This window comes from Rhinolophus hipposideros (genome assembly GCF_964194185.1).
Source record: "Rhinolophus hipposideros genome assembly, chromosome: 7".
NCBI lineage: Eukaryota > Metazoa > Chordata > Mammalia > Chiroptera > Rhinolophidae > Rhinolophus > Rhinolophus hipposideros.
In genome coordinates, this window is record NC_138053.1 from 27,977,012 (window position 1) to 28,000,998 (window position 23,987).

Genomic DNA, 23,987 nt, shown 5'->3' on the forward strand with positions numbered 1-23,987 from the left:
CGCCCCTACACCCGCCGTGCGGCCCACGTTCACGCGCGCAGCCTCGCGCTCTTGCGCGGCGGCGGCTGCTGCTGGGTTGCTGCTGCTGTCGGCTTTACACGCAGGTCATTAACGAGGGGGCGTGCCCGAGGAGATTTTTCCCATAAAGCATTTTTTCTGTGTCTCTCTCTTTTTTTTTTTTTTTCTCGTTTGCAAAACTGACTTTTACCCTTTTCCACTTCTCGCCAGTCGTTTCAATCCCTCCTGGGCTGCTCGGGCTGCTGCTGCTGCTGCACTCAAGTTTATTTTCCCTCCTGGTAGGGGTTTTAGGATTCGGTTGGTTTTCACCTCTTGTTGCTGCTGTGCCCAAGGAGGGAAAGGGGAGCAGCTGCGGGAGGATCGGAAAGGTTTTCTGATGTAGTCATCGGGGAGGTGCCACTCTCTCGTGCGCTCTCTCTCTCTCTCTCTCTCTCTCTCTCTCTCTCCTCTCTCTCTCCTCTCTCTCTCTCCATAACTGATTGATGCGTCTCTACAAGTTGCTGGGCTTGGGGCCGGACCCGTTGGAGTCGCAGGGACACTTCTGAGAGCTCCTTCGGGGCTCTTGGCACCGCGTCTAGGGGCGCAGTCTTGCTCCTGGAAGGCGATCGGAGACTGACATCAGCCCATCCAGGAGTTGGACGGATTCATCTGAAAGTGATTGTTTCCCCTCCCGCTCTCCAGCGGAGCTGTTGGGTTGGCGTCGTCCTGCAGGTTTGGGCATCCCAGCTCCACCTGGCTGGCTGGTTCGTAACCTCTGCTCTTCGTTCACCCTGGTGCGCTCACGCCCGGCGTAGAAAAGCGAGAAGTCCCCGTGGCTCCGCCAGCGCCTGCGGTGTCGTCTCCCGCCGCTGCCGCCGCCGCAGTCCGACCACGCCGGGGAACCTGCCGGACGCGAAGACCCAAACTTTTCTTTGAGGTTTGGGAGGCAAGACCGCTCCTCACCAGCTTAGTTGCCGCTTAACCAGTTCCAGGACGCCGGCGGGACTGGGTTTGTGGCTCCGGCTCCCCACTCTTCTCGGTTCACCGCCCCGAATTCGCAGCACCTACGACTCCTCGGAGATTTCCAGGGGTCGCCCAGTGAAGGCACAGAAGAGGCGGTGGAAGAGGGTTTTCAGACTCTTGGGGCCACAGGCGCAAAGCCCCCCCTCCCCAATCTACAAGGAGCCATCCTGCAGGTTCCCACCGGCCGCCAAAGTAACTTGGAGCGAAGCGGGGCGCAGTGCGAGGGCCCTGGGCGGCGGCGGAGCCGTCCTCAGCTCGCGGCGCCAAAGCTGAGCCGGGCCCGGCGGGCCAGTGTATGTCTCCCCGCGGCCGCGGCGCGCAGCTCCCGGTGACTGTGCAGCGTGCGCCGCCGCCCGCCCCGACTCGCGCTGCCACCACCGCCCGGCCGGGCGCACACCTCCTTCTCCCGGGGTGACCCGCCTGCCGCCGCCGCCCGAGACACAGCTTGGCACCCCTTCCCCCGCCTTCGTTGCCGCCACCACACGCACGCTTTTCTCCATCTTGTGATTTCTTTTTTCTTTCTGAACCCTCCAGAGGGGGGTGCGAGTTTGTCTTTAGCCCCTCCACTCCACTGTCTTCTATTCTTCTCTCTCTCTCCCCTCCCTCCCCAGCTTGGTGTGTGCCTCTTTCTTTTATCGCCCCTCTCCATTGTTATTTATTCATATTTATTTGGCTCCCGCTCTCTTGCTTTCGCTCTGCCCCTCCCACCCTCCGGATCCCTGCTCGCTCCCCGGAGTGGCGCGTCCCGGGCTCCGCCGCTGGCCAGGCGTGATGTTGCACGTGGAGATGTTGACGCTGATGTTTCTGGTGCTCTGGACGTGTGTGTTCAGCCAGGACCCGGGCTCCAAGGCCGTCGCCGACCGCTACGCCGTCTACTGGAACAGCAGCAACCCCAGGTAAGGCAATGCTAGAAGGCGAAGAGCCGGGGCTACCCCGGCCTCGGGGTCCTGCCGAAGGAGCGCGCACCCTCCGAGACTGCGGCGCCCGGGCGCTGATGGCTTTCCAGGCGCCCGCGGGAAGCGCTCTCGACGCGCCCCTCTTTGTTAAATCACCGTGGAGCGGCCGGGCGCCCCTGGGTCTGCCTAGACCGGCTGCCTCTGCAGAGAGCGAGGAGACTCGGAAAAGGCGGGAGCCGGGTAGTGGAGACTTTCCCGCTTCCCCTCCCGGGCAGGCTGGCCAGCATCCCGATACCGGCGCTGGGCTTGGGCGCCGGGAGCCCCGGATGCGCACCGCCAGGAGCTCCCGCCTGCAGCGTGGGCGCGCAGGTACTGCGGGGAGATACCCGCCAAACATCCCCGAAGTTTTGTGTTTTTGTTTTTTGTTTTTTCATTTTAATCTTCTCTTTCCTCGGTGCGCTCAGAGAGCGCACGGGCTGGGGGAAGTGAGGGGGCTGGGAATCGGAAGCTTTAGGTTATTTTCCTCTTTAACTGCGAGCAAATCATCCGGCGGGTGGGTCATTCTGGGCCCCTCGCTCTTGGCAGTGGAGAAAATTCTACCACCTCCTCCACCCCTGGGTGGGCTCAAGGTGCCAGAAAGTTTGATCTAATGTCGGGTTACGTCATGTGTGCGGAGAGAGCTGCCGGATTTGGCCTAGCTTGGAGGTGGGAGCTCTTGGTCCGTGGCCTGGCGCCGCGCAGACAGAGGAACACGCGCGGTTACCTGGAACCGTTTTGCGGCAGTCCCCGAAGCCCGCCGTGTTCGCGCCAGGCTAGAGGTGCCAGGCTAGCGCGCCTGCCGGACCACGGCCACCCGCAGACATCCCTTGTTCACCGGGTTGGGTGGGGGCTGTCCAGAGTGCCGGAAGGACCGCTCCAGATCCAGAACAGCTCCGAGCCCTGCTTTCTCCCGGGCCTGTGGGCAAGCATTCGGCTCCGCTGGTCCCACGTTGCTCAGCCTCTCTAGGACCGAGTCCAGCTTCCAGCTGTGGGCTGGTTTCGGTGCCTGCCCATCAGGGAAATAGCATCGATGATGCCTAAAATCTCAGGTTTTTCTCCGGGCAGGAAGGGAAGTTGGGAGGAGAGAGACTGGAGACCGAAGGGAGAGTTTGGTTGCCTCGCGCCCAGCGCGCCTGGGGAGAGGGGTCCGGAGGGCGCTTCTAAAGCTTTCTACCTCGCGGTGGCCCTCTCCGAGGTCCTCTCGCCTTCAAACGTTAGGCAGGCTTTGGCTGGGTGGGGTGTAAGGGGGGCCATTCCCCACTTGAAGTAATGTCAGCTCAGATGAAGATAGGCAGATTTCCCCACAAGCGGTCCACTGGTTGCCGAAAGAAGAAAGAGTTCTCTTCGCCCTACTACCCCAGGAAAGATAGTCACACCCAGATAGCCCAAGTCCTAATTGCATCGCCTGGCAAAAGTGGAGACATTCCTGAAAGTTAAGAAAAAAAGTCTCATGGAGGTGGGTGGTGGGATGGGAAGCTATTTCTTCTTTGACATGCCACTTACCACTATTAGAAAAAGAGAAAGAGAAGCCAGCCTGCCAGAGGAAATGCCTTTTATTAAAGCTGACAAGACAAATAGAGCAAGCTTTGCAGTTGTGATGGTGTTAAAAGCAAGCCTCATTATATTGGTAGGTTTTATTCCCCTTTGGGCTTTATTAGACAGCATATACGGAAGAGAAGAATTTCTATTTCTAAACTTGAACACCTTATTAAATAAAACAACGGTGAAATGGGTTAGTTGAGTTTGGGACATTTTGCTCTTGGTTGTCTTTCCTTTCCCACTCCAAATTTTACACTGTGATCTTTTTTCTCATGCTATTAATTTATTTGGATACTTGGGTGTTCCAGTTCCTGGGTTAAAACAGTAAGAATCAGCAACATCCCTACTCTACCCCTCCTTCTAAATCTGTCAACCTAGTCTGAGTTTGAGGACATTTTATCTTAGGTTATCTCTGTTTTATGTGTTTGATACTGTCATTTGTTTTGAGATTAGCACATTGATTTTTGTCACAGGTCATGTTTTTAATAGATATGCCTTGCCTGCAGAAAACTGTTCTGCTCAGGGTGATGCCATGACAGCTTTGAACCTGCCCAGACAAAGTTTATCTGTAGAATTTTAAAATACCAAGAGTATTCTCAAGTCAGTATTCTGATTTGAGTTTTGTGAAAATACCTTTCTATTTGATCATTATCAATTTGATAATGATCAAAAGAATGAGGTACCCCTGTCTCCCAAGAGAGTTAGCCCTAACTTTAGTGTTCTTAGGGGTTATGGATTCATTTATCTTTGTAGGTTATTATACTAAAACTTACTTTAAAAAATAATATAATTTGAAAGGTAAGTACTGGGAGGCAGATTTATCTCTGAAATAGTAGAATAAAATGGTGCTTTTTTTATGCATTAAAAAAGTCAGCTTGGATGTAGTTTAAAAGGAGCCAAATGCAAAATAAGTGGTTTAGAAATAAACACAGTTTATCACAAAAGATAGGAAGTATCTTAGAAAATTTGCACAGGTTTACCAAATCTCATAAATTCAGTGTTTTACATTTCCTTTTCATGCATGTTAATCTATGTAATCTAGCCATGACTTTTGGTTTTACATAAATCCTATCTTTTAAAAATTTGCTAAACCAATAATGTAATCAGAAGACTTCAACTTTTGGAAAAAAAGTGGAAAATTTTAATTGCAACTTCAATAGATTTTAAAATAATTCTCGTAGAAGTAAAGGTCAGTGAACACATTAAACTGCTAATGGTACTGTGCAAGATGAAGCAAATTTATTTTAGCTTAAACTAATGGACTTCAACTTAAAAATATATTTAGGTAAAATTAGAATTAAATATTGTGTCTTGATCACAGCGTTTAAATAGCTTATATTGTAACGTGTAGTCATAGGAGTTTATCCGCTACTTCAGGTTTCGTTACTTCATTGACACCTTAAGCATCCATTGATCTGGGTCCACGGAAGAAAAAAATATTAAACTTATTTGCTGTCAGACTGTTTTACTGTTAGAATCTATCTTCCCAGGTATTCACTTCTGGGAAGTGGATGTTCAATTTTCAAATGCTGATAACTTTTTAGTCGGCAGTATTTATTGGGCGATGGGCCAAACTGATTTTATGTTTTGAATTGGCACAAATCTCTGAAACAGTAACTGAGAACTATCAGTCAGGATGGAAATATATAACATGTGCCTAAATGCATCTTCCATATTTTAAAAATTTGAAAAACTGTATGAGTTTCACCTAAGTCATGAGAGTAATAGAATGATCCTTTTGATGTTATGCTGAATTCTGAACCGGCATGTTACTAAGTAACTTTGAGTAATGAAAAGTCCAAATCAAGAAGAATATAACTGTTTGTCCTTAATTTCTTTAAGAATGTAAAAAGCTTTTAAATAACTTTTAAAAAGGACTTTCAGTAATAAAACTTTATTTACATTTTCCCTTAGTAGCTAGTCTTACAAAGATAGAGATGAATCAATATTAAAAACATGCTACTTAATCTGAAGCATGCCATAAGTGTTCGAGTACTTCCAATGCGAATATTCTTTTTTACACTGTATATTGAAAAGTTCTTGGATTCTTTTGATCAGCTGCCAAAATGATGCTAGGGTAATTAAAGATGTTTCCTACTGGTTGGCATTAGTGGATGGAATAGTGACAAATATAACCAGCACACTTTAAGAATACTGATTCTCCTTACTTTAGTGAGCTTTGCTTCTGTTAAGGTTTCATCCTCACCAATTTAAAATGTTAATCTCTTACAGGAAAACATACCTCTATAATTCACCCGGGTTTTACTAAATTTTAACCTAATCATATGTTCTTTGGGCTTTTTCATTTCTTGTAGGGACTTGTAAGTTAAATATTTCATGTTAGAGTAGCAGGTAATTGACACCGTTTAGTTTTGTTAACCTGTAATCTTGGAGTTGTGAAAGTGAATGTGAATTCTAGGTCAACACTCCCAAATCCTCCTGGTAGTATAGGTCACATATATGTATAGGTCGTATGTATGTGGCTAAGTAGAGAGAAGTAATATTTAAAAAATTTTTAAATACACAGTAGGATCGTTTATTTTAACACTTCTAAAAGATATTTCTCCATGCCTGATGATTTGTTATAAAAATCAAACCCATCAGTCTCTCCCTGGGTATTTTTCCTGTTTCAAAATTCACTTTTTTCATTTTAAAACATTTGACCCATCTGTGTTTTAATATATGTATACCAGTATACAGCACTGTGCCTTTTCCACTGACAAGTACATGAAATAAGTTTGGTTTCAATCTAAGAATTTGTTTTGAGGAAAGATGCAAAGTTGATCTTGGTTTTGAATGAGTTTTATCACCAAACTTGTAAAGGATTAACTTTAATTTTGAAATTTTTAATGTTTTAAATAATATCTTTATATGTTAGAAACAAAAGTTCTTCAACCAAAAGGCATTACTTAAGATCTTTTAACTTTATTAACTCTGAGCCTCAGTATATCAGCTTATTAGACATAATGGGGTAACTTTTTTATTTTGATAGTTATGTCAGAATTTATGTAAATACCTAGTTAAAATAAAGTTGTATGATGGAGATGTATATCTCATGTTTTCACCCTTATCCATTTATAGGAGACCTATGATGTCCTAGAAGTGAATCCTCCTCTCCCCCTATTTTTATCTAGAAATTTGTAAAGTGAAGTAGGCTTCTTGTTTTTGGCCAGTTTTCCATAGCAATTTGAAAAGCAAAGTTAGCTACTGAGATGTTATGTTCCATCCATTTTATTCATTATATTATATATTCATAATAAGCTATCAGGAAATGTCTTTAGGTGCTTTTTGAGGCACGCTTGTCTGTGTAGTCTAATTTGGCATTTCCAGTGTGAGATCAAGGTTAATATACTTCTTGTGACGAAAAACATCGGAGAGAGGCTTCAGTAGTCCATTACTCCCTGTTAGTTGATTTTACTTACTAGTGGTATTAACTAATCCATTGACTCCCTGAACGAATGCCTAGTTGCCATGTGTGTTCTGGCTGATAATCAATAGCTTTAGAGACTTCCACCTTTGAATGCTGAGAATCAGATTTAGAAGGAGCACTTAGTATTTGGGGGCAAATTAACCTTGTGAATTTCTTGCCATTTAATGTTGCAAGATGCCTTCTGAACAGGGATTTCATTGCATTCTGTCCACTGGCCTGATTTCCTGTTGGATAGGGCCAGATAAAGATGAACATCTCCTTTTCTCCCCCGTTGCTATGTACCAGCCTCATGCTGGGCCAAGAAAATGAATGAATACAATTAGTCCTTCAGGTGTCCTGGTCTTTGCAAGCTTGGGAGACGTATATACCAAAAGAAAATACCTTTGAGAAAGAAAACATTAAAATATAAAATGAACAAAACGTAAGAAAATGTTAAGAAATCAATTTGACATCTGGGTAGCACTTGATCTATTGCTTCATTCCTGCCCTCCATACAAATCGCTTACTTAATAGTTTTTTTTAAAAGATGACACTCAACCCTCTTTTTGTGTATGTCCATCCCTAAGTACAGTGAGGAAGGCTATGGTCACTTACCCAAGATAGTCAGGATCAGTATTTGGGACTGAGAAAAATTGCCTTTTAATCATCTGTGACGGATAATACCTTCATATTCAGGTATAAAAACCTCAAACAGGAGTATAAGAATGAGGTATTAATATTCACTTTTAGTAATTTGTCTTATGATGGTGGTCTTAGACAGCTAAACATCAATAAATTACTGTCTCTTTTAAGGGCCTGACTTATGTTATTAGATTTATATTTTTGTCTGTTCCTCAACCTGTATTCTGAGCTATTTTGTAGAAAAGTTTCTTGTGATTAATTTGAACTTCCAGTGTTTCTGAATGGGATATTACTCACTACCAGATCTATTTCCTCTTAAATTTGTCTGTATTTAAGTTTTCAAAATGAAGTCAGTCATAACCAAGGCAGCACAATGACCCAGAAGCACCTCATTTAAAGTTAAAAAGTAATAATGCAAGTTTTTCTATACCATAACTATCCTGCATAGTTTGCATTATAAACAAACAAATTTCTTATATTTTAGTGTTATTGATAATCTATATTCCTTATTGTACTTTGAAGAATTTATTGTAAATTATTGATATCTCTGCACTATTTGCTAATCTGAAATGTGTGTGGATGTAAACTCTTGATTTTGAGGCATTTGGCTGCAGTTTTCAAACAGTGAGCCATAGATTGCAACAAAAACAGTATTTTAAAATAGTGAAAATTTCTAGTTCAAGTTAGCGAGACAGACTGTCTGAGCAAGACAGTCGTGTGTGTACCACAGCGATGGTTAGCTCAGCCAGCCTTCATTCCGGTAGAATTCTATCATTTTCAATAAGGAAAAATAAACCTTTGTCATCTTTAGAAACATCCTTCATACAATTGACAGTTGACAGTTTGAAGAAAATGTTACTGTCAGGCCTTATTTTCTACTCAAGGGAGAAATAAAAATAGTTTTGAGTGATTTAAGACAATCTATTTAAACATTATTTCAAAACGTAGGAAATGTTTTTAATTTGTGTATGTATGTCATAGAATTAATGTGCCATTTGCTTCAGGGAAGGTCAACAAAGTACAATTCAAGGAGAGATTGTCTAACAGGGTATTTAATTTAAAAAGCCAAATACACTTGATGTGTTTGTAACAGGATATCACTGGACATTTTATAGATAAGATCCTTTACGAAATACAAGGTATCGATGTTATGCCTATTATTATTTTTTAAGAGATCTGATTCCCATGGTTGATCATCATGATCCTGGAATGAAGTATAAATGGGAATTTTGGTCATGTGATATGTCTGTATATATGTGTTGGACAGTCAAGTTATTGGCATACAAAGATTAGACCTTTTAAAAAAATTGCTTCATTATTAATAATTTTAAATAACTGCACAGTGTCACCCATAAATTTCTTTGTCAAAGTGCATGAATACATATTTAGGGATTAGAAAAAAAAAATATGACTAAGTTCTTGTTTCCCGATTTAGAAAAGCTAGGTTTTTGGCTTCTTTCAGTTAAATCTGCGTTTTTCTTTTTTTTTTTTTTCCTAGAAGCAGCCATCTTGTTTTAAGACCGATTTTATTTCTTTCATGAATATGGTCCGGAAATGAATATGGACGATAGAAAAGGACTAAACCACTGTATAATCGTTTTGTCAGGGCTCCACATTTAAAGCTCTAACTTAAGAGTTATTTGTGAGCTCATTAAAATGCTATCTTCTTGTGTTTTGTTGACAAAAAAGGATGTTATAACTTAGTAATAATATATTTTAAACCCAGGCACATTACATTTTAACGTTAAATGTTGGGCTGCACCATGTTTACATATATAATTTCCTCTTGAAGTTTATATCTGATTGTTAATTCCAAAGTAATGTATTAATAGACCCTATTATTAACCCAAATCCTGATTTCCTTTTTCTGACTGTACGAAGTACTTCTTTTTCTTTGTTGATTAATTTTTTTTTTCCAAATTGCTCAGCGGTATCAGAAATCTTTCTTCAGTAAGAGGTATTGAAAAACCGTAGGCACCAAAAAAAAAAAAAAAAAACCCACAAAAAAACAAACAAAAAAAAACCCCAGATAAACAGCATTTAGGGTGCTTTAAGAAGCAGTATATGAAGTCAGAGCCTTTTTGTCCTTGAATTATAGGCTTTCACTCTCTTATTACTAAACCGCTCTTGTGAGTTCTTATAAAAAATTATTTTAGAAGTAACTTCTATTTGTTATTAAAAATTATGAGCATATATCAACTAAGTGTATATCAACTGAGTCTGCTATATTTTCCGCCATATTTTGTATTTTTTGATATATTTGGTAGAACATGTTGCCTAATAAACTTTACCAAAAATGTATACTACACTTCTTGCTACTCTGATGATTTCTGGTGACATTATTCCCATGTAGTACAGTAAGAACAGAACTTCTTTAAGATTAATTTCAAAGTAACCTGACTCAGCTGATTAAATTGGGCGCAGATCGAATATTACTTATGTCGCAGATTGCTTCAATTCGTTAGAAGTAGGATTTTTGGTGGTTGCAGATGCAGTATAAAAGGTGATAAATAAAATACATATTTTAAGAATGGATATACATCTCATGGACTTCTTATTAAATAGTCCAGGTGTGAGTTGACAGTTTTTGTACCGAAATGCTTTCTTCCTCTGATATCTATAATCCATTTTTCTTGGACTTGTTGAAGAAGACTAAAATAACAGTGTTCAAAGTGACCGTTTTGTTTTAAATGAACAAATACTTTTGTTTTTTTCTTGTTGCTTCTAAGTTGTCAGTGTCCATTTGATGTTTTATTAGTGATTTTTTTATATGTGTCGAAATTATAGTTAATAATTAGCTCTTGCCACTTACCATGAAAATACAGATTATGAGGTAAATAATATTTTCTCATAGGAAAAATGCAGTTTTGTAGTTGGAATAAAATAAAGTCATGGCTTACTTGGGTTGGATAATTACAGTGCAAATTTTCATCTATATTTTGATGGTAGTGGACATGCTACTTGATGTTTCATGTTGCGTAGACCCAACTGGGATGTATGACTGTCACATTTACTGAACTTTAATAATGTATAGGGTACTTAACCTTTTGGTTAAGATTTTATAGTATTTAATTGTATGGAGACAAATGGGAATGGGGAAGAAAGGAAAAATAATTCTAAATATGGAGAAATTATCCTTCGTCTTTAACAATTAGGTTAAACAAAGTGGGAGCAAATGAGCCTAGTTTCCCTTCTATTGTTTCAGGGCAAGAAAATACAGGCAGATGTTGCAATGTGGAAGCTGTGACCTCTGACCCACACAGCATGGCTAGTGCCATAGATGGTGGTCCTGAACCACCATCGTAGCAAAATACTTTTTTGAACTGACTGACACGTTGAGATGAAGAACCTTGAAACTGATTCTGTAACTATTTGCAGTTCTCCACAGTATCAGTCTTTTTAGCTTCAATTTTAGGTTCCTCATCTTACCTTCCATGAAAAATGTTTCCTTGTTTGTCTCAGAGAGCTTTTGTGACTTCTGGATCGCTGTAGTCACTGTCAATCTTTGCCTCTCAATAAATTTATTAATCAGATTGGGATAATGGAGGAGGCTTAGATGTATGGTCCTGCTTCATCAAAGTGTTTGTTTTATTAAGCTCCATATATATATAGTTATTATTATTTTTAAAGACAGCTGAAAGGCCTTTTCTTTTAGTTTCTGCAATCTCACCAGTGATCTCTGGGTTCAGGCAGACCATTAATGTTTTAGATACTGTGACATTCAATGTTTTCTTCATATATTTGTTTACTGTTCCTGCTTCAGTAAACTTTTATGCCTATTTCAGTAGTTTTATAGCAGGGGCTCCATTTATTAAAATTTAGTGACCCAGCACTAAGAGGGGTACAGTTCAAATAGTCGTGCTTCTGACAGGGTTTTGTGTCAAACTAGAGAAAATAATAGGGAAATGGAGGCTGCCCAAATGTGTCTCCCAATTACTAATTAATCAGGCGAGAAAGGACCTCAGTGACAGGTCTGGTGTCCGCATGACAGCAACTTGGGGAATGCTTTATTTTAAATACTGTAGAAAACAAATTAAAGTAAGCCTCAAGGAATGTAGCACCCAGATATCTGACATCACAAGTGCTATTTTTTTAAGTAGGTGAAAAGCAAAGTAATAAAGAAAAAAATTGAAATCTTTGTACTCTTCATTGATAATATCAAAGCATAAAGCTATTTTAAGGAGTGTTTCCCTCATTAATAAGCAATGAATTTAATCTCATTAATATTATAATATAGATATGATCATATTCTTGGTTTCAGTATTGATGTAACCTTATATACATACTTTTATTGTCCATAGAGACGCGAGGAAAAATTTTAAAGTTTTTCTGTCATAGGCTGGTCAATATTTTGAGCATTACTATAACTGAAGAACAAAACTTTTCCCCCCACTGCAAATATATATTTTTGCTGTCCCAGTGTTTTTGCTAAAGCCAAGAGAGTTTCCATTCTCTTCTGGCTATGTTCCCACAATGGTTGCTGGACCCATAATTAAATGCCTGTTATTAGTGTATTTTTTTTCCCATAGCATTTACAACATGAAAAGAAAAACGTCTTGTATGGAACTATAGCTGTCAGGGGAACAATGAAAACTAATTACACACTCTGCTATCACCATTGTCAACTATGCTTTTGGGAAAACAACAACATGACAGTGTGTGTGTGTGTGTGTGTGTGTGTGTGTGTGTGCGTGCATATATGTATACAAGATTGTATATACGTACATATGCAGTTAGACAAATCTGATGGCTTAACTTTAAACTCTGAGTTTCCTGAAGCAAAAAAACAACAAAAAAAGTATGAAGGATAATCTAATCCAGTTAATTAAAAAGAAACAAAGCAATTCTTTTATTGGGGAAGGTGTGTGTGTTGCGGGGGTGGGGGGGTCCCTGCTTTAGTATCACTCCTGTATAATATGGACTGAGATAATCAGCAAGTTTTATGACTCTGAGTATCTCATTATTTTAAGTATTATTTTGGAATGGTCTTGTCTATGCTATTAACATGTCTGATTATTTCTTGTAGTCATCTCTTACAAATTATGTCTTCACTTAGCTCTAGATTTTTGTGTTGATTTCTGGTTATTTGAGGACTAATCACTTTGTTTGTTATGTATATCTCTCTATCACTATTTTTCTCTTTTGATGGCTTTGTCCACTTCACTGTCTTTGGGTCTGTGTACCTTACTGGTAGGTGGGCTTGAAAAAGAAAATAAAACTAAAAAATGACTTTTCTTAAACTTATAGCAGCTTTGGTATGAAATTCGGTAAGAAAAGACTTTGAGGCTATTGAATAGCATGAGGTTTTGGAATCAATTTTGGATTTCAATCATCCATGCCTTCCTTGTTCTCTGGTACCATGTAGAATCAAGGCTTGGCCCTATATAATATTTTCCATTACTGTTTTGATTCCTTGGGTCAGTTCTCTTTACTATATTTAAAACTGAAGCCAAGCGGCTGAATTCAGAAATTATGTGTTGAGTTCAACTTAGTTTTCCAAAGTTTTCAGATTAAAGCAATACTGTAGCTAATACCTAACTTTAATAGTGTATTGCTATACTGAATATCTAAGTTACTATTGATAAAACATTTATTGAGTGATATGTACAAATATGGGCAAGATATAGCAGATTCAGAGATGAATAAGAGAGCATCTGCACCCTTAAGGAACTTGCAGTTTTGTGCAGATAGAAGAATTTTATACTCATCACCACAACGGAAACTAGAGAATACTGTAAGAAATCTTCACTGTGGATTTATTCAGCAAATATTTCTCGAGTGTCCACTGTGAGCCCTGTGTTCTTGGTGGAGACGTCTCAGTGAACAGTATAAACGACATCCCTGCCATCATGGAGCACTTGGTTAGTGATTTCTAGGTCATTGCTTCTCACACTCTAATGTGCACACACATCCTCTGCGTGGGTGGGTGGGTAGGTGGGGGGGTGGTCTTGTGGAAACACAGATTTTAATTCCGTAGCTCTCGGGCTGGGCGCCAACATTCTGTATTTCTCACAAGCTCCCAGGTGATACTGGTGCTGCTGAGCTCTGAACCGCAGCTTGAGCAATAAGGTTCTAGGTATGTCAGTGGGAGAGAGATTCCTGCTGGCTCCTCATCAAGGACTCTTGGTTGCCTTTACCCTGAACTTTCTGTACAGTTTTACAATGTCTGAAGTGGCTCAGTATTTGCATGAATGAAAGGTATTGGTCTTAAGGCCTGGCAATCTTCATTTCTAGCCACTTTCTCCCAAATCTCAGACAAATAAAATAAATTTTTACGTTGGCGGTTCATACATCATTAAAAAATATACCCACCAACAACAGTAATAGGCCTGGGATGTTGTTGTAAGTCAAGGAGGATCCTATCGTAAATGGCCAATGCATTTATTTGCAAACCCTCCCCAGATGTATTTTATATGGCAATGCCAGGATTACACCTCCAAGACGGATTTTTAACACTTTCCAATTTAAATCCATATGTGGAAATGGACCCCGAATGTTCATTTTACATGCAGCATAGACGATGACTAACAATTTCTCTGTTCCCACTGCCTCGGTTTCTTGTGGGTGGCTTTCAGGAGCCTACACTTCCGGTGGAGTTATAAAAAACTTGGGGGAAGAATACCTTCCTTCTCTAACATTCTGTGAGTCTAGTGTCCATAATGAGAAAACTTTGTTTCTTTATATTTGATAGTAGAAAGTCTGTAACCATGCTTCTGCTTTTTCACAGCATGTATATCATTTGCTCTTACAAAACAAATATTATGTGATGCTTGTATTAACAAGTAAGGAATGCAGTTAGTTAAATTCAGATTACTCTGCCTGCTTACTTTTGGTTGTTGTTCTCCACTGTGTATAAATACAGTATCTCCTGACTGAACTTCAAAGTCTGTGAAATCGTCAATAAGTAGACTTACTTAACCAGTAGCCCTCTATGAAATGATTATAAAAAGGAAGATGAAACTGTTTGTACTGTAAATCAGTTCTATTTTTATGAAAACAACCCAAAAGAGGGAAAGGATGGTAAGCACTCTTAATTCAAGTGTCCTTTTGTTTTCATAATAATTTTTAACCAACACTTTTTATAGTTACTTCTCAAATAGAAGCAAATCTTTTCATTTTTAAATCCTTGGTAATGGATTTAATTGAAACATTGGGCAGCATGTTGTAAGAACTATGAATATTATTAAGAATAGTAAATCAAGACATTACTGCTGTGCCTTTTTTTTTAGGCTTGTGTTTGTGCTCGCCATAGTGTAAAGAAGTGTACTGAAGCAATGACTTTGAGGTGATGATACCTTAGAGTTTCTAGTTTTGTGATCATGGTAGATAAAGAAATGCAAGACTCTTCAGTGACTATGTGTGAACTTAAGTGGTTCCTGAAAGAGAAATGTGGTATGTGCTTAGATTATTATTAAAGTTAGAAATAGGTTATCTTCATCAATTAAATAAAGTCATTTGCATATCTCTAAGCAATGGCTTTGTTCAAAATGGCGTTGATATACATAAGATTTTTGGCCATTGCCGTCTTTGGTTAAAGTAGAAGATGCTCAATAATTCTAATTATTGTTTTTCCGGTCTATTTTTTTGTTTTAAAAAGAGAATGAATACATAAAATGATTTTTATTTAACTCAAGATTGTTATTAACGGTAATTTGTTATCAGATTAACAGATTGTAACCAAGTTCTTGGGTACACTGATATGTGTGATTTACAGGTTGTTTTAACTGCATAAAGTAGAAGCATTCATGTACTTTTTTTTGTTTTGTTTTGAGTTTTTGTAATAGCAGCTTTTTGGGATAGAACTTCAAAAGCACTTGGCTGTTGTACAGACAAGAGCTCAGAGAGTGAGATATTATAAAACTTACATCAGATGGGATTTTTCGCTTGTCTTTGTTAACATTTTTTGTTATATTTTAGATGTAGTTAAATTTTAGTTCTCGTTGAGTCATAAGTATGCCATTCATAGTGATGAATGTGAGCCTGAGTTTCTTTACCCTTGTAAATAAATGGGTACAATAAGCATAATGCATCCTTCAGATTTGTGAAAATTTAAAGGAAAGTATGTCCGTGACAGGACTTTACAAGCTGTTAAAAAAAACATTATGGGAAGAATAGAGATTAAGAGGGTCACCTTACTATATACTGTATCTCACTTTATAATTTTATATATTCTTGTAGGTTGTATAGAAAATATATTCTTACAAATGAAAACATTTTCAAAGCATTATGGAAGAGTTGACTTTTTAAAAGATAGACTGAGTTGTATTATTTTATAATATATGTTGTCCCTGATAGATATGATTTATGCATTTACAATGGGTTTTCTTTGAAAGGAATAAACATTTTAGGATTTATCTTGTGATTTCTACAAGAGTAATAATGTGCGTAGAACGACACTTGAGAGGCAAGTTGGCTAGGACCTTTTTCCCATCTAGGACCTTTTTCCCAGAAAGGAATTTTGGGTCTCCTTTATAAAATTACTCAAATTTATTTTTAAAATCCTCTCGTCCCCTCTCAGTTTGTCTCTTCTATATATTTTCCTCTTTAGACTTTTAAAACCCTAATATTCTGCTATGGACTTCACAGGTATAATGAGATATCTTCATGTCAAAGGAGAACTTAATGAATACCAACACCCTCTTGGAGACTGCTCGTTTTTTCCAATGAGGAGCTTGTTGAAGCAAATCAGTTCTGTCTGGAGCTGTTCCTTGTAGGCAGCCTGACGTCCCTTGGACACTTGGAATCTTCTGAATCCTACTGCCAAGAGAACATGTTTTAACCTCCTGACACCACTGTGCTTACAAAAAACTCTTTATCAACTGCTTTTGAACTTAGTACATATTAATTATATACACATTGATGTTAGGAGCCTGAATAGATCATAACAGCATCTAGCTGAGAAAGGAAACAGAATTTGTCAAGGAACATATATTTTAATGCATTGAAACCTGAGTAACACATTACTGTCAAAGGGCCACTTTCCTGTACAATCGTCTGGTGGTTATTCAAAGCAGGTTTTACTTCATATGTTTATAGTTATTTAGGAGAATAGCAAATGTGCCTGTTACTTGTTTTAAAATTGCAATCATATACTTACATAATTATTTTATAATGTTTTATAAACCTCACTTATGCAAAAAAAAGGTAATTCATAAGGGAAATTACCAATGATCCTTATGTGCAATACACAGAAATTTAGTGACAATTGAGGGCGACACTTCGCCAGTAGCAATAAAAATATTGAATATAGTAGTATTCGCAATACCAAAATTATCTGAAAGAGCACTATAATTCTGTGTAACTGATTTCCCTTAAAAACGCAGTGTTTTAATATTTAGAATTCCTATGCTCCCTGAAATGCTAGACCTCTGTTGCTCTTGTACTATTTCATACAAAAGCGTGTTTCTTTTGTCCTGCTAAATTGGAAGTTAAGATTTGTCAAGGGAATGAGCTTGCTATGAGTTTATTTCAACTTTAAAACTGTAATTTTATGTTACTTGGATTCGGTGTCTGATGAATGATTAATGGTTACAATTCCTCCTGTGTTCCAAGCTTCCTTTCTTGGCAAAAGGGTAGTCAAGAAGTTTAAATTTTGATGACTTACTTATTGACACTTTGTATTATTAAAAAAAAAAATTCCTTATATTCTCACATATGAGTTTAAAAATACCAACTAGAGACCTCATCTCAGCTAACCTGACTCAGTATTTTCTTTCAAGGAGAGCATGTTGATTGACCAAATTGAGTGTATAGCGATCCAGGGAGGCCTTAAGATGTGGAAATGATTGGATTGAGTTGCATGTTAAGTATTTAACTTTTATTAATATCGTAAATAATGTAGCGAATATGAGAGCTGAACATATTTCAGTGCATTTGATGAATTGAGACAAACGTGATAGAACAGGTTGTACCTAGTATACCTAACCTTTTACCTCATAATTTTTGGAGAAGAGGTAGTTTGAATTTTCTTCATTTCTCTTTGTGAAATGCCAAATTATGTCAGTGTATTTTATATGTTTAGAATATAGATGATAGTAAGCTGCCTTTTAATACTAGAGTTGTCATAAGCTAGAATTTTTAAGTTTGGATAGTTGCAAATCCTCTTCGGTTTCTCTTGTATTGAACTTTTCAGATCATTTGTCTCTGTCTTTATGAAAATATTGTAAAATGTGAATGGAGTGTACAGTTAAGTCTTTAAGCAAAAGGAACAAAGCCTACTTATTGATTTGAATAGAATAAGGAGCAATTGGTTACAGCAGACAACTACGAATTTCTTCCCTCGGGTATCTAACGGAAATCTCCAGTAATTTCATATGATCTTAATCATTTTAGTAAAATTTCCCAACTGTCACTTTAGGTTAGTTTTATGACAATTGACTTTTTTTTTTTTTTTAAATTAAACCAACTAGGAAAATACAAAAATATTTACATTTAAGTAGTTTTATTTTTAATATAGAGAGTATCTCTGTATTTATCTTAACAAAAGGCAATGTGAATCCACAGGAAAACTCCACTTACTCCAATGTGGTGTTAGAACCAGCTATTTGTCCCACCCGATCCCATTTCACACCAGCCATCCCGCAGTAAGCTACTTCCACTGGCAGGAAGAAAATGTTTGTGACTTTTTTTTTCAGCTACTCTCTTCAAGGCCATACATCAACCTTTCCAATATTGCCAAGATAGCAGACACACATGCTAGTATTGACAAGAGCACACTCATAATTCAGGGTGTTTGGTAATCACAATTTCGTTTTTGGACACATTTGAACTGGTAATGTACACAGATCCAGGTTGGAACTCAGTCACGGGTTTGGACTCAATTTCACCTAGGGCACTAGCATTGCCTTCAGGAAGAATAGGAAGACTAGGCAAACGTTGGCAAGCTCTGGATGGTTGAAAGGATCACGACCTGCTCACAAGATATCCAGGGGTCACATGAAGTGGATTTGCTTTGCAGCCTGACACGAAGTTTGAAGACTTCAGTAATCGGTGTTGCAAAGTGATTGGTTCTCCGTCTTATAAATTGCTAATGAGTATTGAAAGTTCAACCTGTTTTGTTGAAGAGCCTCCCTTGTTTTCTCTGAGAAACTGGTTTGGACAATAATCTATTTACTCTATCTCTACCACCCCTCTTCCCCCTTGTTAAAATAAAATCTAGAAACCTCTGGGGACTCCCAACTGTTGAGTTCTGCTTGGAAAGATCTTTAAAACAGTGGCTCCAAACTGAAGTAAATATTGACTGGGTCTGGGGCTGAGCCCAGCTCAAAGCCTCCCATTGTTCCTCCTTAGTCAGCACTCCAGAGCCGGCTGAAGTATGCATGTGTTAGGAGGAAAAGAAAGGCTGCGGAGGGCAATGAACAGGGCCCACAGCTAAACTCGTAAAGACGCCCTACAGAGGAAAGGGAATCCGACTACAAAGCCAGCAGGCGCTTATGTGGGTTACAGAGAATTTGGGAGACCGAAGTGCAGAAACATCGCCCACCCTATTTCAGAGACGTTTAAGGTACATGAAACTGTCTTGGGTGAGTCTAGCCTGTATCTGAGTGAAACCTCCAGGCCAGTGATGCCGTCTTCTCCAGGGCAAATGACACGCAGAATTTTGGTGGACTTGAGAGAGAGAGAGAAAGAGTAAACTTAGATTCCAGCACAGTCCTTCTCCCTCCCTAATACCTGTTTGTTCTGAAGCTTCTGTCAGCCTTTCCTCCTCCAGCTGTCATGTCGGATTACACACTCTCTTGGGTCTCCTAAGTGCTTTGGCACCCCGGGGGTATCCAATGGGCGAGGGAGAACCATATGCCAACTAAATGAAAGTTCTGAAGTTCTGAAGAGGACATATTCTTACCGTATGAAAAAATTGAACTTTTTTTTTTTTTTAAGAAAATTAAATCATTTAAATATGGAACAGCTTCCCTTGTTTAAAGTACCGTACTTGGAGTAAAAACTGGCTGTATTTTCACTGTTCAATTCAAGAACCCAAACAAACAGCTGGCTGACTTATGTTTTAGTGAAAACCACCCCAGTACATTTAGGAACTGCAAAAGTAAACATCCTTAAAAAGAAATTCTCATGTGTCCTGACGGCAAAAGTGATTTTTCATAAATGCGTAGTAAAACCAATAGCGTATTTGGATTGTTATTCATTTTGACTGATATTGTAAGTATCCCTTCATCTTAAGGCCTGGTCTTGTGTGATACTTGATGTGTGCGTGTCAGTGCGAAAGACCACATTTAGGCAAATACCGAGACAATTAGAAAACTCATTAATTCTCAAGGCAGTGATCAAAATGTTCTGCTGCACTGAGGCCACTAAAAATGAACAACCAACAATGTCACAATAAAGCATGGCATGCGATGGACTGAGATAGAAAGTACATCTGTTCAAGGGTATCAGGAATTACTTCCGGGAAGAGGAGAAATTTCGTCTAGGCCTTGAATCATGTGATTTTAATAGAGACGGAGTGAAGTAGTAACAGGAGTAAAGACCCTAGCAACAGGAGTAAAGACCGGCTGGATGTGACCTTGTATACAGACTTGGGGGGCCTACAGAAAGGCGTTAATTCTGAGTGAAGGGGAGCTGGTGAGTGTATGTGAAGCGTGGGTGGGTTAGCTGTGTTGTAGGGTGTCACTGTGAGGCTTCGTTTCTAATATCAGGGAGAAGGGTCATTGTAATGGATTATTCTTTGTAATGGATGAATTAACAGGCTTGTCATAGGTATTATAATTGTTCTGCACTGTTGTGTATCTCAGCCACTACGTAATTGCTTTGCAAAGAGAACTGAATACTAGAAAATGTTGAAGGTCTTCAAATTAGGCTTGGTTTGTAAGTGGTTAGGCGATGGTAAAACTCAGGGCAATTTTAATATTTCCAGATGGAACCTGGGGGTGCTCTAGTATACCTGAATTGTTTCACTGATTTTTGGATTGAACACATGTTTTCAAACTTGTTTTTTAGCCAAAATATTGTTCCCAAAAATCATTAGCAGAGACTTATGTAAAATGGAAAAAGAAAAACAAAGCCCACCAGACGAATATCAGGCTATCTTTAGGAGAGACTGAGGTCTAGGGCTCTGCCCACCCCTATTTTCAAGCTGAGAGAGCTGCAGTGACCTCATACAGCCTTCTGAATCATATTTTTAAAGCCCCCAAATAAAGCCCTTGCGTTCACTCAGAGGTGAGTAGGAGTGATTCGCTTTTGTTTTACGGGGCACAGAAGTGCTCCTGTCCCCCTGTAGAAATGGAGGCTTTTCTGAATAGCTCCCGTGTATTGAGCACTTACTGTATACCAAGCACAGTGCTTTACAGACTTCACAATCATTATTATTTATTCTATGCTGACAACAGCTTTTATGAGGGGGATGTTATCATGATCCTTGTTTTACGGATGAGAACACTGAATTTGAGACTTTGAATTTGGCCGGTAAGTGGCCCTTCCACTACTTAGCTGGGCTGTGTGGAGTGATACACTTTGTTTAATAGAACTCAATGCAATGTTGAAAGGTGATGTTGGGGCAGAATTTCCAAGCAGGCACAGTGGAGGAGAATGATAGACACTGTATGCTAATATGAAAGGAGGGTTGAAAATGCACACTTACCTTCCTTATTGGTGAGCATTTAATGGTCTGACGAGGCAGTGAGACACAAGTGGTGCACCCACAGCAGATTAGTACAACCAGGGGTTAAATGTTTTGTGGACTCATTCTCTTTAGCTCATTGTGAGGTCATGTGTATATACAGTGTGTAGTGTGTTATGAAGGATAATCTGACTGCTAGGCCATTCACATGCCAGCTGGTTCTCCTCTTCTGCATTTAGGTAAGCTCGGTTCCTGAGAGCTGGCCGAAGTAGAAAGCTGTTTCTGAAGAATTTCAGAAGAAATTCTGAATGTTCCTTGCATCAAAGTTTCGGTTTAACAGTCACATGGTCAGGAAATTTTTCCCTATTTTTAATCTAAATTACTACACTTTCAGTCATTTTTGGTTTGCATAATAACAATACAGATTTACTTAAAAATTTTAAATGCAGCTTTTACTTCCTCCACAGTAAACACATTTTAAGCAAGAAATACATGGGTTTTGTGTTTGTTTTTTTTTAAACCATAGGGAACAGTATATGAATGCTTGAGCTGACTCTGTATTCTTTTGTGTCCCAAATCCCCTCAACCCTGTTTTTTTCTCTTCTTGTTTCTTCCTTCCATCCCAGGAGTTTTTGCCCTATAGCTTAATAGCCAGTAATTTTTTTTTCCTGGTTAGTTTCAAAGACAGAAATCTCTTGATAGAATGTAGATGGATCAGGTTCTCGCATAATCGCCAGAGAGACAACATGGATGGGGAAGAAAGAGTTTTGGCACCTTATCCATTATGGACATTCGCTCTGCCAGACAAACCCAGGTCTTCTGGCTGAAATGTGTGCCTGGACGTGACAGGTGATTCATTCTTCATGCACCGCCCTTCGTACCTGTGCAGTGTAAGTTGTCACCCCGCCTTCTACTTCAGTTGTTGGTATGAATACTCTCTGTATGTGGATCATACTGTAGTGTGTGTGTGTGCTATCTGCGTCCTTGTATGTGTTCCATTCCTATTACTAGATTATAAGATTCTTGAGATCTGGGGTAGTGGTTTACATGCAGAAACGTTCGACACAGGTCTGCCCCATGATGGTGAAGAGCCTGAGGTTCTGGGTTCAGGTTTTGGCTCCTCTAACTCTATGCCTCAGACCTGGACAACTTACTTCACCTTTTCCTGCTTCATCTTCCTCATCTGTAAATGAGAATACCAATGTGTTCATAAAGTTACTGTGATAAGTACATGCCATGTTACATTAGAACAATACCTGGCACAAAGTCTGTGGTTAGTAAATGTTAGCTAATAAATACTTTTGAATGAATTTCTGTAGTTTTTCATTATCTTTTCATGTACAAAAACATCTTATATGCTACAGCGATCTGTCAGGGAGAGAGCATTGACTAACTTTGGAAGTGGGGTGACTTGGCTTCAAAGGCCGACTCTTTAGCTTTCATTTTCCGTTGTGTGAAATACGGAGGATATATATACTATGTGATGATTTAGTGAGAAAGTGAATGCATATAAAATGCCTGGTGTATAATATTTCCTCAGCGAAAGCTAGATATTATTATTGTTCTTCTGATTAATTTGGAGGATTAATCACTTGAGTGTTAACCTATCAGATATATTGTCTGCCCAGAGACTTCCTTTCTTCATTTCATTTTCTTGCCTGTCTGTTGCCAAATGTTTGGTAACCTAACTGAACTCATGTGTTAATTGAGTGAAAATCCTTTCTGATTTTGTCAGTTTGAATGATAAGGTACTATCTTTAAAAAAAAAAAAAAAAAAAAAAAAAAAAATATATATATATATATATATATATATATATATATATATATATATATATATATATTAAGGCCTGGGGTCAGATAATGTGGATGTCACTTTTTCTTTTCTATCAACAAGACGTTTGACCTTAAGCAAACGTCGAGGAACTCTGTTTTTCATCTTTACAAGGTGTGTTTGAACTAGTTGATCTAGGCTAGAGTGTCTGACTCAGGAGATCTGAGATATGTCAAGGCTTTGACACTGCTTAACTGTTTGACCTTGGGCAAATCACTTAACCTTGGTCAAGTCCAGCTTTCTCATCTGTGAAATGGAAGGATTGTTGTCCTCTGGGAGGTCATTTTCAGCTTCATGAATCTTTTGATCGCTTTAATTTTCTTGGTTAAAACATATAATTTACTCGCCCCCCCCATTTTGTTATATCAATGATGAGGAATATATATATATATATATATATGGTCAAAAACGTATAAAGTTTTGAAGACACACGGGAATTATTTTTCAAAAATGACTTTAAAGATTATTTTCAAAGTTTTGTTTCTGTGTTACTTTAAACATGATTTTAAGGATTTATCTGGAAAACCATACTCCAGTTATAGTTAATCAGTAAGAAAAATAATGTGCGACATGTATCCAACTACCCAAACTGAGCCAGCCACCCTCATCCAAGTTGATGAGTCCAATCATGAAATATGACACAAGGAGATTTTGACTGAATTGTGTCTGATTAAAAACTCGCATTTTAGTTTGGTTCTAAAAATTAAGTGTTTTAAAAAGTCCTTCAAAAGTAAAAGAATCTAGAATAAAATAAATATATTTTCAAATGATAGCTATAAGTTCTGTCATTAGTTGATTTACTGAAACTGTTTGGTTTTGTTTTGTTTTTCCTTTGCTTTTGGGAGAAGATAGGAGGTAGAATAAGGCAGAGTAGACAATTGGATAAATGTATAAGTATTGGAAGACAGTATACCATATATAATATAAATCTTTATCATAAGTTATATAAATATAACTCCACAATTATAATCTTCTGTTCTGTTTTATGATATAGCTCATCTAATTTTGCATATTTATTTTCACATATGACAATTAAAAATA

At 38.8% G+C, this 23,987-nt stretch overlaps 1 protein-coding gene across 2 annotated transcripts in view; it reads left to right on the forward strand.

The window, feature by feature from the left end:
- Positions 1–495: 495 nt before the first annotated feature.
- The window catches only part of EFNA5 (ephrin A5), a 277,497-nt gene continuing 254,005 nt past the window's right edge, over positions 496–23,987 (forward strand). Inside the window, exon 1 of one of the 2 annotated variants that reach the window (XM_081053353.1) lies at positions 496–1,916. In XM_081053353.1, coding sequence (XP_080909479.1) covers positions 1,792–1,916 — 125 coding nt within the window. In that variant the 5' untranslated portion in view covers positions 496–1,791. The remainder of the gene's footprint in view (positions 1,917–23,987) is intronic. The other variant, XM_081053354.1, reaches the window with a different exon arrangement.